Below are 12,778 nucleotides of genomic sequence, written 5' to 3' on the forward strand. Positions count from 1 at the left end.
ACTGTGAGCATCCACTTCTGTATTTGCTAGGCCCCGGCATAGCCTCACAAGAGACAGCTATATCAGGGTCCCTTCAGCAAAATCTTGCTGGCATATGCTATAATGTCTGCGTTTGGTGGCTGATTTTGGGATGGATCCCCAGGTGGGAGTCTCTGGATGGCCCATCCTTTTGTCTCAGCTCCAAACTTTGTCTCTGAAAAAAATATGGAACGCTTCACGAATTTGCGTGTCATCCTTGCGCAGGGGTCATGCTAATCTTCTCTTTTGGTACATGTGCTGCTGAAGCGAGCACAAACCCAAACTCTTATTCCAAGTTAAAGCCTTAGTTTTCCTGTATCAATGATGTGCTACAGAATTGTTCCCTGCCTGCTTTCAATTCCCAAATCTTTCCCAAGTGAGGGAGCCCTGTAGGAGAAGCAGGCAGGTTTGAGCACAACCTGCTGACTCCTGTCACAGTTGCATTCTCCTTCTAAGAAACCTTAGAAATCTAGTCTGGTTTACCCTACGCATTCAGGGCAGCAGCATACGCTGGGCTGCAGCATAGTGGACAGCAGGGGTCAGGAGGCAACCTCAGCCGAGGCTCGTTGTGACTTGTGAAATAAGCCCCCTGACCCTTCCCCTCTCTCATCAGCAACACCAGGACCACTCTCCCAAAGGAGTTTACATTTTTGGTTTATTCATGGAGGGGGCGCGATGGGACCCTGAACAGGAAGTGCTGGAAGACTCGCTGCCCAGTCAGCTATGCTGTGAATTTCCGGACATGCTCTTTTTGCCAACAAAGGTAAATCACCAGACTTGGTCAGGAAAAGCCAAACTTGTGAATTCTCATTACCTGTGATTTCATGAGGGAAATGTAATAATGTGCGTTAGACAAAACAGTGCAATACTGTCCAAGACCTAACAACAGGCTAAACCTGATGTCCAGTGTTGCCTCTCAGGTACATCAAGTTATCACGCTATCACTACTTTAACTTCTCTAGACACAATTTCAACACGCAACTACCCTATCATTAGACAGGTTCCGTGCAAAGACATAAATACCGTCACGTAAACATAAATACTGTCGTCTACTCACAGAAAATGTGGTCCATCGGTTTTAACCGTGAACTGACTAGGAATCTTTGTTTATAGATTACTGAACCCCCGGCCTCCCAGGATTCTGACCAGACAGCCTCAGAACTGCACACTTTTGAGTGCCCAGTCTACTACACGCCCGAGAGGTCAAGAAACATGATTGGCTTACCAACAACCGTGCTGACCTCAGTGCACTTACCCACGAAGAAACCTCCTAGCCACTGGATCACCATGCAGGTTGCACTGCTGTGTGAGAAGAATGAGTGAATAAACACCCAGAGCAAACCCATCTAAGCCTGGGCTCTTCCTCCACGTCCATGCATGAGGACCGTCACATGCAGGGAGCATCCCTGGAACAGCATGTGCCTAGCCAAACCTGGCGGGAGGTGTGGGAGACTTCAACAGGCAAGCAGTGGCTGTGCAGCCTGTCATGGAACACGGAAGCTTCTACTATGCATATACATTTGCTTCAAAATGTTACAGAGCCTATAACAGTTTTTTAAGCACTTGGTGTTCTTAAACAGCAAATAGTAAACACGACCAGTTTCAGGTCTCCTCTCCAGCCCAGGATGGCCTCAAACACATGGAGATCCTCCTGACCCACCCTCTTGGCCTGCTGCGATTACAGGGGTGAGCCACCACTGAGTCAGGCCCTAGAGTCTTTGCTTTGCTAAGTCAGTCCCTGGGTTCCTACAGTTCCGAAAGACTCAAAAAAGGAAAAAAGGGGGGGGGGGGGGGCCAAGGAAGGGAAGGAAAAAAAAAAAAAAAAAAAAAAAAAAAAAAACAAAAATTAAAAAAAAAAAAAAGGGGGGGGGGGGGAGTGGTATGGCAAAACAGAGAGTTGGCCATCTTGCTGTCGGTAATCCCAAAGCTGTGGCAAAGAAATGAGGCTCTAACAGCAACTCTTTATTTTCAACTTTTTGTTTCCAACCAAAATTTTATTACAAAGCTTGCCAAACATCAAATTAAAAACAACTTGCACCTAATATCCAGATACTGTGACACTGCCCGCCCTTTCAGAACCAGGCAAAGAACCCAAAGTTGTTTCCTTGTAAGCTTATTAAAACACACCATGTTGATTCCAGTAGAAAGCATGATAGAAAACCACCTGCTGAACACCTTAGGACTAGTGAAACAGGAAAGGATGACAGAGTGCAGAGAGTAGCACGGCAAGATCAGACGGGCACAGCCACTTAACACTAAGCTACAGAGCAGGAGGATCTGAACATTTGCATCTAGCTCACATGTGATATGTGTAATAGAAACCCAAATGTACACACTATATGTACTGCATCCTTATGTTTACTCTGGGGACAATGTAGCTTTGAATACAAAAAGTCTAGTGAACTTGCCACTTGTCCTGCTCCGGGACAGTGACTGGAAAACTATCCAACCTCACTAGCACTGAAGGCTACAAACAGCTTATACACATCTATTAAACTGAGAGAGAAAACTTAAAGTTGTATCAGGTAGAACTCCTTTCTAGAGAGTTCTAAAAACATAAAGGATACAAATTAATATAAACTGTATTAGCTAAACAGTAGCAAAAACACTGTTGAATTTTAAGTCAAAAAATATATAAAAATAGTAGCCTAAAATGGCAATTTTTCCAACACCAATGTGTATAAAAATGTTTAAATAGCGCCGTTACTCAAAAAATATTTTTTTTTCTATTTGCAACATTTTATAAAGGCAAACACACACCTGCAAATTGAGGTAGCAAAGCCAAATTCACAAACTTTGGATAAAGAAAAATAACTTTCCTATGTTTTAATTTTAAATGAATTGTAATTACTTTACAAAACTTAATTTAAAACACTGAAAATATTCTGTTAAAAAACTACTTAGTTTCTGACAATTATCTCACATTCAAAAACTGTACAGNAAAATCAAAAGTCACCATATATTACATAAAAGTCGTCTATGTGTTTATATTTCCAAATGCACTTTTGAAGGCTGAGGTGAAGTCACTGCTATGAATGGTCCTTTAAACAGGTCCTGCAAGTAACCTGCCCTTATTCTTCAGATATACCACCAATATTGGGCTGGGTTTTGCTTGATTTATAGACTAATAAACTGGCTTAAAGAGAATTTTGTTCTAAGCACAATGAAACGTAGATGTACTTTAATAAGAGTTTTCAATTAAGAAAAATCAAATGGCAAAAAGAAAAAAAAAATTGAAAAAAACCCAACAAAAAATAAAAGTTAAGATTTTTAGGGATTAAAATTTTCCTATTAATAAGCAAATTTTACCATCTTTGTAATTCCCCTTATATTAACTGCCATAAGAATAAATTTAACTACATTAAAAGATGTACTATTTGGCTCTATAGTCCTGACTCAAAAACAAACCTAGAGATCCTGTCAGTGCATCACATTAGTTCATTTGGACTTTCCCTTGTTTCTGGGAGAGGTCTGAGCTGCCAGGCAAGCAGCACAGGTCAGTAAATGTAGGGGAATATGCGGTAGGGCACTCGCTGGCAGTACTTCTCCCAGGCCAGGCCGTACTTCCTCCTGCACTGGTGTTCATCCCGGGCCTCTCGATGGATAAGCAAGGCGGTGAAGTAGATGATGTAGAAGTAGGGCAGGAGGTGGTTGAAGCCTGCAGGGAACCAGTGGCTCGGTGAGTCCCATTTCCCTTACCCACTGAAAGCCAAGCTACGCCAGACACAAACCAAACGTTCATTACAGTCTCCTTAGAAAACCTATCTCAGAACACCCCCAACCCGCTCAGAAGGTAGGCAACACCCGTTAGACACCAAGAGAGTAGAGCCCGGAGCTGCCTACAAGTCCGACCAATGACATTCTCTGTCCAGGGAAAGTCATATTAACACTGAGTTGCTTACCACATGGGAGGGACCACGCCAGAGCCATGATGAGGTCACCCAAGTAATTGGGATGGCGAACAAAGCCCCACCATCCGGAAACAAGCAGACTTTTCCCCGTGGAAGTATGAATGGTCTTCAAATCTATATAAAAACAAAACCTATTTTAATGACTTCTAAGAAAGGCATAAAAATCTACACATAATAAATCTAAATCAACAAACTAAAAGTCAGTCCTTACGTGCAAGCTTTGGATCAGTGGGATTCTTCCGGAAGGCATTTTTCTGAGAGTTCGCACAACGGAAGATTACATATCCACACACTGCAATTTTAAAATATTTTCCTGTTAGTAATTTAGATGTCATCTAGCATCTAAAATCTCACTTGTCATCATCCATCTTGAAGGCAAACACTGCCAGTCATGCCCACAAAGAACAGTGTCTGAGACAGCAACAAGTGACAGTGACTACAGGCTACCTTATCTGCTAGTCTGAGACCTTCAGCCAGAGGCATATTTCCTCAGTAAAATACCAGCCGAGTCAGAAAACAGTGTTGGCACTTCAGGGTCCGTACCCCCTCCCCCGCCACTTGGGAGATGTATTCAAATTTCAACAGGCTCTAAGATGGAACTACTATGACAAGGTCTGAATAGCAAGAAATACGCAATCTCCACTGCAACGTCTCTTTCAGATAGATGCAGACTGTGCTGGGTAACTCAGGGCCACTGACATGAATAATCAAACCAATGGAGAAACTACAGCTTCCTTTAACCCGTGTTTAGAGTTCCTCTTCCATTACAGGCAATGTCATAACCTAGCATCAATGTCATAACCTAGCTCTACTTGACGCTCAATGGTCCTTTTCCCACCCAGGAGGCTCTGGAAGATTACTTAAACAACAAAGAAATAACGGGAAACCATCTCAACTGGCAGAACTCACAGCAGCCAAGCCGAACCTGTCTCTCTGCCCCTGTCCACCCTTCACATGTGCTGCTGTCTCATTCAGCCTGTCTCCAACCCTGTACGAACCACTCCCCAGAGGACTGGCTCCCTCTCCCGCACAGAGGCCTTCAATGCATTGCCTGAGCTACTCAGGCCACACTCCCTGCTATTGTTTCGACAGTGAGACCAAAAGCTGTATAAAGACCAATTTTATTTTTAAGATCTCTTTTAAAAACGCAGGCATCTGACAGAAATTATTCCTAGAGGAATTCATTTTAAGTTAAATTACTTAACAATAAAAGTAAGATGTTCAGCTGGGCGGTGGTGGCTCATGCCTTTGAGCCATCCTCCCAGCACTTAGGAGGCAGAGGCAAGCAGGCAAGCAGATTTCTGAGTTCGAGGCCAGTCTGGTCTACAAAGTGAGTTCCAGGACAGCCAGGGCTACACAGAGAAACCCTGTCTCAAAAAACCAAAAAAAAAAAAAAGATGTTCTGTTGTAAGAACTAGTGGAGAGCTAGCATGTATTCCCTCTCTTTGCAAACTTGAGAATTTTTTCAGCACTTATCCATCATAAATTATTTCAAGTCTGTGATCAAGTAAGATGGCATGCTACAGACACCAACCAGAAAACAGCAAACACAGTGCCTCGGACTGAATAGAGGCTAAGACTAGCACTCACATTTCAGAGCAATGATGACAGAAGCCAATGGCCAGGACAAGTCATGGGGATGGCTGACCAGGTAAAAGGCCTGGAGGCTGTAGGTAAATGGAACCCACACTAAATCCCCAAAGGCCAGCATGAAGCCAAAGCCGTCGTGCATGATGTCCATGGAGGTCAGAAGTGCTTCCTAAAATGACAGGTGGGAAGAAAGAAAACCATCTTATGTTTAAAGTACTAGTTTATGGTCAAGTATATTAAGTGAAGGCACACCAAAATATTGAAAGGCAGGTCCAGTTGCTCTGGCTTACGTCACCGTATCCCACCCCTCCTGTCTCCTCCCACAAAAGTTGCTGTAACAGATGTCTAAAACCCTCTTAGGCCTTTGCCCAGGACTTCCCTGACCTCGCCTTCCTCCACCCCCAGCTTCAGTCCCTTCCCTGAACAGCTCTTCTCATCCTACAATCTCCCCTGCATTGTAAGTCTCTCATTTTTCAGATGTCCATGCTACAGTCCCTAGCAAAAAGTAATGGTTCAAAAAGTATCTGTGGGGAGAACCAGCTCTCAAGCGTTCCTGCCCAGATCACACTAGGCAAGATGAGAGTCAGAGCTCACGGATCCAAGCCCTAAGGCTCACACCCTAGACCTCAGTCAGAATGATGTTAACTGCTTAGAAAGTCATTTCCGAATAGAGCTGTCGACACAGCCACCAGTGTTCACGTGCAGGCCCTTTGAACGACCTCATCTTTATCAACACAAGGTACAGAAGAAGCAAGCTATAACTGTCCTAATTCTGTATATAAGCAACTCGAGAGCTCCCCAGAGGAAAACCTCACTCATCAACTCTCAAAAAACTGCTTGACTTCATGGCCTCCAAGAATTCATCTCTTTTTAAAATTAACTATCTTGTGCAGGTATAGAATACATTCCTATAATCCCAGTGTGGGAGGCCAAGGTGGGAAGATCACAAGTTCAAACCAGCATGGACTACTAGGACCTCAAAAAAAAAAAAAAAATACACACACACGCACACATAACCTTGAAAATCCAACAAATTACCTCATTCCAGAGAGCGTCCACCACATATAAGAGCTGGAAACTGTTAACCAAGATCATTGCCAAGGACGGAGCAGCTCGCTCCTGAATTTTCATTTCCATCAAGAGCATCACCAAGTTAATAACCACCTGGGAAGAGAGGCAAGAAGACACCGCCTCAAAGGCACTGGCAAGGACAAGCAGAGCTGAGACCCCCAGTGCACACCGCCAGGGCCACCAGAGAACAAGACGCCTCAACCCTGACGTGTCCCCTGTCTGCGCTTCCTGACAACACATGGGGTCTCTGATCAAGAGAACAACGCAATGATGCTCTTACGAACTGTGCTCTTCAAAACAGTGACACCGTCACAAGAGCCTAAGGAACCAGCACAGTGAGAGGAGACCAAGATGAAAGAATGGAGCAATAGTTAAGCACCAATGAAGCCCAAAAAGGTTACGGATCTCCTCAGTAACCCTGCCCGTGCCTGGACTGTGACTGAGCCTGCTGTTAGTACAGGGATCTGGAGAAAGAAATTGGGAGTCTTGCTTCCATGTCTGTAATTGTCCTCCAAGTCTGAAACTGGGTCAAATAAGGCTTTACTGAAAAGGGAAAAGAACTCATTTTTACATTACTCCACCTTCACTATCACTTCCTAAATATATGTAATAAAAATTGAAAAAAAAAATCTGTGATGTTTAACAATCCGTAACAAGTTCTCTTAAATATATATATATATATATATAGTAAGAAAATATTTTGTGTTAAGACACAATTAGATAAAACTATAATCTTTAAAAATTGCCTACATTTCCTTCTAAATACAAGATGAAGTCATACCATTGAAATTATTTAAAAAAAAAAAAAAAAAAAGACATACCCATCCAATCAATCCAGGGCGCAACTCACAAAAGAACTTGAGATCGAAAGCACCAAGTCTCGGGTTTAACTCTCGGCCAATGAAGAAGTCGTAGACAGCATTTCCTGGGAAGGAGAAAGTATTTACCTCACAAGGTGCTGACCTCAGGCCTCTGCTCCCTGAGGAGACGGACTGCAGAGGAGAAGCTAAGGACAGAACTGGGAAGCCAGGGCCGCCACTGATCTTGAGAGCTCACTTCGCCTCTAAGGAAACTACAGGTTTATTTTTAAACATACGACCTTTTGTTTTATTTTTGAGACGAGGTCTCATTATGTAGTCCTGGCTGGCCTGGAACTTTATTTGGATCAGGAGGGCCTCAAACTCATAGAAATCCTCCTGCATCTGCCTGACAAGTGCTCAGATTAAAGGTATGGGCCTCCACACCCAGTCCATGGGAAACTTTAAAAAAAGTATCTTAGGTCAGAACCAAATAACTTGCAGCCTGTTTTTTTGTTTTGTTTTGTTTTGAAGGAATTTACTACTTGACAAAAGTAAACAGGCAGAGAGTCAGAGCTGCTGAAGGATTTTAGTCACATACTTAGAATTAATGAGAACTAAATAGAAAAGCATGAGAAAAAAACTTAAATTCTGCCTTCAATTTTTTTCTTCACTTGTTTTCTATGTCTCTTTATTTCCCAAAATTAAACTAGACAAAAGCCAATCTCTATGAGTAGTCATGGCTGCCAGGGCTCTGGACACAGCCATGTAACCCTTGATGGAACTGCTCACCGGAACTGGCTGGTGACAGCTCCTCCCTCGGGGCTCGCAGAGAGCGTGCATAGAGGTAAACACTCAGGACCACAGAGAACCCAGTAGCTGCCAGTGCCAACTGCAAGAAGTGAGTGTACAGGTAGCACAGCTCGACACCCCAGAAGACAGCTGCTCCCAGGGCTGCAGATGTCAGAATGAAGGCATACAATCCTTTAAAGAGGGAGAACAGAGTTAATTAACATCACTCATCCTGGGGCTACATTTGGGGGTTTTCTGAGACAAGTCACACTAGGTTGCCCAAGCTGGCCTTAAATTCCCGGGCTCAAAAAGACCCCCCCTTCCCCAAACACACAGGAGCTACCAGCCAACACAGTGTTTTTCTGATTAAATCTTAATTTCATTATCCAGATTATTTTCATCTATATGCAGATAAGCAATGTCCTTAAGGTACAATCTTCATTGTAAATACCACAGCTCTTGTACTGTCTTTTAAGAATGCTAACATTATTTGGCAATATGAACCATCCTTACCCACTGTTAATTAAAGCCAAGCTCAAACTCACTGTTAAACTGAAAAGAATCTCAAAATGCACTCACTACTCCAACGTTCAGAGTCCAAAGTCAAATAAGTAGCTCCCAAAAGAGATGTACAAGAATACATTTTCAAGTCTAATGCCACTACCTCACAGGAGAATAATCCTAAGATATACAGTTATAAATATTTATGTTGGAACTCACGAGTTGGTAATGGTATAAAAATATTCTAGTCACATTCTGCCACATAGAAAATGAATATTAAGATGCTGTACCCTCGGGCTGGAGAGATAGCTCAGTGGTTAAGAGCACCGACTGCTCTTCTGAAGGTCCTGAGTTCAAATCCCAGCAACCACATGGTGGCTCACAACCACCCATAATGAGACCTAACCTTCTCTTCTGGTGCGTCTGAAGACAGCTACAGTGTACTTAGATATAATAATAAATCTTTTGGGGAAAAAAAGGCTGCTGTACCTTCACAGTAGAGGCTATAATAAAACCTGGGGAAACCAAGTGTGCTCACTCACACTTGTAACCCCAGCACATGGCTCACTAGGCTCCACTCTGATGCACAGGCAGCCAGCAGACTAAAAGCCCCAGGAGACAAGCCACAGGCCACAAGCCAGTCTACGGCTGCTGCCTGCCCAATCTGGGGGCAGGGAGTGCACAACTTCACCTTTTGGCTAAAGAAATCATTTTTCTTACAAGAGCTGAAGTGCTTAGGTATGTTCCATATGAAGTCATAAAATTATATTTCAATTAACAGTCAAACAAGTCATGGTCATTAGTGAGAGGATTTCTAACCCCTGATAAAAGAGGATCACCACAAGTTTGCTTTGTAAAGCCATGTTTGCTACCTACCAAGTTTACTCCAAAGAATAATTTAACCCTTATAAAATGTGTGAAGTGTACAACTGTGTTCACTCCACAGACTGCAGGATAATCACTCAGCATGTCTTAGGAACTTCCTTAGTGGTAAAATCCCATAACAGGAAATAGAATGACACTAGAAGCACAGACCAACAGAGAAGTCTTTACGCAAGTACCAAGGGCCCAGGCGCAGGGCTTGGCCTCAACGCCCTCCACAGCAAGAGCAGAACTGTGAGCAGACAGCCTGTAGCGGGCCAGCAGAGCCAGCAAGAGCCATGGCATGCCAAAGATTATGAGACAGGCAGCTTCCGTTAGCGAGGAGCTGGGCAAAAACAGAAAGATGTCCGGCACGAGCAAGCATGGTTCCAGGCAGGTACACGGCCGGCTAGGATGGCATGCAGCTCGGCACCTGAAGGCAGGTAGCCCCGAAAACATTTCTGCTTCCCGGCTGGCAGCCTGCAGAGTGATTTCAGTTAAAAGTGCTGGCTAAGCCCATGAACAACCACCCAAACTAGGAAATAAGATGGAAGCCAAACATTAAAATTTACTCAGACCTTTCCTGGCTTCCAGTGGTTCACCTTAGGGAGTCTGGCATTGCATCATACACATACAGAAGCTAGACACATCCAGCACCATACTCAAATGTGGACTCAGCCTAGCAACATACAATGTCCTCTCCCAGGGCTGGGCAGTGCAATGATCTCAACGGTCACCAACAGATCACAGTTGATCTACAACTCTACAGTGCTGCTAAGCCAGGACACTGGCAGGTCAGCTGCAGAAAATACATTTTCAACCTAAGGTATGGCCAACATAAGATGGACTTATGTGAACATAAGCACAATCATAAGTTGAAGAGCATCTTTCATAAAATTCTAGAAATAAATGGCGTCACTCTACCCAGTTTAGTAAAATGGACAATCTGTGAAGGACGACCACAGAGTCCTAAAGTCGCATGAGTGGCGCTTTCTCAGTCTTCAGAAGGTAAAGGTGCACATGTGCTGACGATCAAGACACTCAGGCTCTTACCCAAGCTCCAAGCTGCCTTCCCTGCTCCCTAGTGCCAAGTGTGTACTAAACACAAGCTAGCCCACAAAACTAGAGCCCACCAGGAAAAGTCCACTAAATAGAAAAGACACTGATGTGGCAAGCCATAACTGTCAGAAAATAAAACAGAAGAGGCGAGGGAGAAGCCAAAGCTTTCTCCTTGCTTGTGCAGTTCCAGCCAAGTTCCACACCTTTCCTTTCATCTTCCCCTTCATGAAGCAGCAATACTGACTACAGCTTCGTGGTGCGAAAAGCATAGGGAAAGATGAGGTTTTCAAGCAAAGGGTGGACAAGAGTGGACACACATTCAAGAGACAGCGCTCAGAGGCCAGTCAGCTGCAGCCAGGCTCACAAGGACAGGAGCAGCGGGCTCCTAGGTGGGAGCGACTGAGATGTATACAGCAACAGGGGAGCCTTTAGAGAGCCACAAGAATGCCTGCTATGGGGAAACCTTAAGACACATGCGGAATGATGCTGTACTGGCTGGTTGTGTCAACTTGACACAGAATGGAGTTGTCACAGAGAAAGGAGCTTCAGTTGAGGAAGTGCCTCCAAAAGATCCAGCTGTAAGGCATTTTCTCAATTAGTGATCAAGGGTGGGAGGGCCCATTGTGGGTGGTGCCATCCCTGGGCTGGTAGTCTTGGGTTCTATGAGAGAGCAGGCTAAGCAAGCCAGGGGAAGCAAGCCAGTAAAGAACATCCCTCCATGGCCTCTGCATCAGCTCCTGCTTCCTGACATGTTTGAGTTCCAGTCCTGACTTCCTTTGATGATGAACAGCAGTGTGGAAGTGTAAGCTGAATAAACCCTTTCCTCCCCAACTTGCTTCTTGGTCATGATGCTTGTGCAGGAATAGAAACCCTGACTAAGACAGACGGTATGTGCTAGTGAGAAAATGAAGCATGCTGGAGAGATCACTCTCGTTAAAAGTATTTGCTCGGCACTGGAGAGATGGCTCAGCATTTAAGAGCACACACTGCTCTTTCAGAGGACCCAGGTTTAGTTCCCAGCACCATACAGTGCCTGACAACCACCTGTAACTCCAGTTCCAGGTGTCTAACAGCTTCTACTACACACACATGATGCACACACAACATACACTCAGACACACACACAAGCAAAATATTTTAAAACAATATTTAACCACACAAAAAAAAATATGGTGGGGCAACGTCTGCTCTTCTCAACCTAGGAAAACAGGCTGGGTTCCCAGGATGTCACAATGATCAGTAACTCCAGCTGCAAAGTACCCAATACCCTCTTCTGACTACCATGGGCACCAGGCATGCGTGATATATATAATTAAAATATATTAAATTATATGATACATTTAATTTATATCACACACGCACACAGGCAGACAGGCACTCACACATATAAAATAAAAATTAAACTTTAAAAGGAAAAAGGAAACAAAACTAACCAGGCCAGTAGCACACACTTGTAATGCCAGAACTCAGGAAGCTGAAGCAGAAGGGCTAGCCTGTACTACAAAGTGAACTCAGGCTAGCCTGGGTGACATGGTTATGCCTTATCTCAAAGTAAAAGGAAAACAGAAGATACTAAGAGTACTATTCTATTTTACACACATTTTTCATAAGCTGGAATAAGCTAACTTATCTACAAGTTCTTCAAACTACTAAAAGATAACCTTCTGTTTAACACGCAGTGAATTAGCTCCCACAATGTAAAAACTATAAATGTTATGCCATTGAGTATTTAAGAAAATCACCATTCAGTCTATACTTGAGTCTTCTTCCATCAACAAGAGGTGTTCCTTCTGCAACCTTAAAAGAAAAAAAATTACATTTTTATTTAAAAATTAAAGGACATTATCTTTGTGTTTTTTGAGACAGGTTTTCTGTGCAACAGCCCTGGCTGTCCTGGAACTCATTTTGTAGTCCAGGCTGGCCTCAAACTCAAAGAGACCCACCAGCCTCTGCATCCAGAATGCTGGGATTAAAGGTGTGTGAGTGTAGTGCCACATATATATATATATTGTTGAGATATATATATATATATATATATATATATATATATATATATATATATATATATACTTCTCAAACTATAGAAATTCATTATTATACCCAAGAAATGAAGTAGGAAACACAATAATATTCTAGTAATTGATGACACAACCCCAATGTAGGGATTTACTTTAAACA

At 43.3% G+C, this 12,778-nt stretch overlaps 2 protein-coding genes and 1 pseudogene across 5 annotated transcripts in view; 1 reads left to right on the plus strand and 2 right to left on the minus strand.

The window, feature by feature from the left end:
* Dnah14 (dynein axonemal heavy chain 14) overlaps positions 1-1,476 on the plus strand; it is a 242,827-nt gene extending 241,351 nt beyond the window's left edge. For 2 of the 3 annotated variants that reach the window (XM_021185047.2, XM_029480568.1), the window contains 2 exons: positions 632-781; positions 1,132-1,476. In XM_021185047.2, the coding sequence (XP_021040706.1) occupies positions 632-781; positions 1,132-1,341 (360 nt within the window). In that variant the 3' untranslated portion in view covers positions 1,342-1,476. Of the gene's footprint in view, positions 1-631; positions 782-1,131 lie in introns of those variants that run through there. The other variant, XM_029480569.1, reaches the window with a different exon arrangement.
* Positions 199-292, minus strand: LOC115032370 (annotated as a pseudogene).
* A 483-nt stretch (positions 1,477-1,959) lies between the features above and the next one.
* Positions 1,960-12,778, minus strand: part of Lbr (lamin B receptor) — a 26,693-nt gene continuing 15,874 nt past the window's right edge. Inside the window, exons 7-14 of one of the 2 annotated variants that reach the window (XM_021170200.1) lie at positions 12,343-12,397; positions 8,180-8,371; positions 7,412-7,515; positions 6,558-6,683; positions 5,520-5,688; positions 4,141-4,221; positions 3,921-4,043; positions 1,960-3,676 (exon numbers count right to left, since the gene is read on the minus strand). In XM_021170200.1, the coding sequence (XP_021025859.1) occupies positions 3,516-3,676; positions 3,921-4,043; positions 4,141-4,221; positions 5,520-5,688; positions 6,558-6,683; positions 7,412-7,515; positions 8,180-8,371; positions 12,343-12,397 (1,011 nt within the window). In that variant the 3' untranslated portion in view covers positions 1,960-3,515. The remainder of the gene's footprint in view (positions 3,677-3,920; positions 4,044-4,140; positions 4,222-5,519; positions 5,689-6,557; positions 6,684-7,411; positions 7,516-8,179; positions 8,372-12,342; positions 12,398-12,778) is intronic. The other variant, XM_029481100.1, reaches the window with a different exon arrangement.

The sequence above is a fragment of the Mus caroli genome, chromosome 1 (assembly GCF_900094665.2).
Source record: "Mus caroli chromosome 1, CAROLI_EIJ_v1.1, whole genome shotgun sequence".
NCBI lineage: Eukaryota > Metazoa > Chordata > Mammalia > Rodentia > Muridae > Mus > Mus caroli.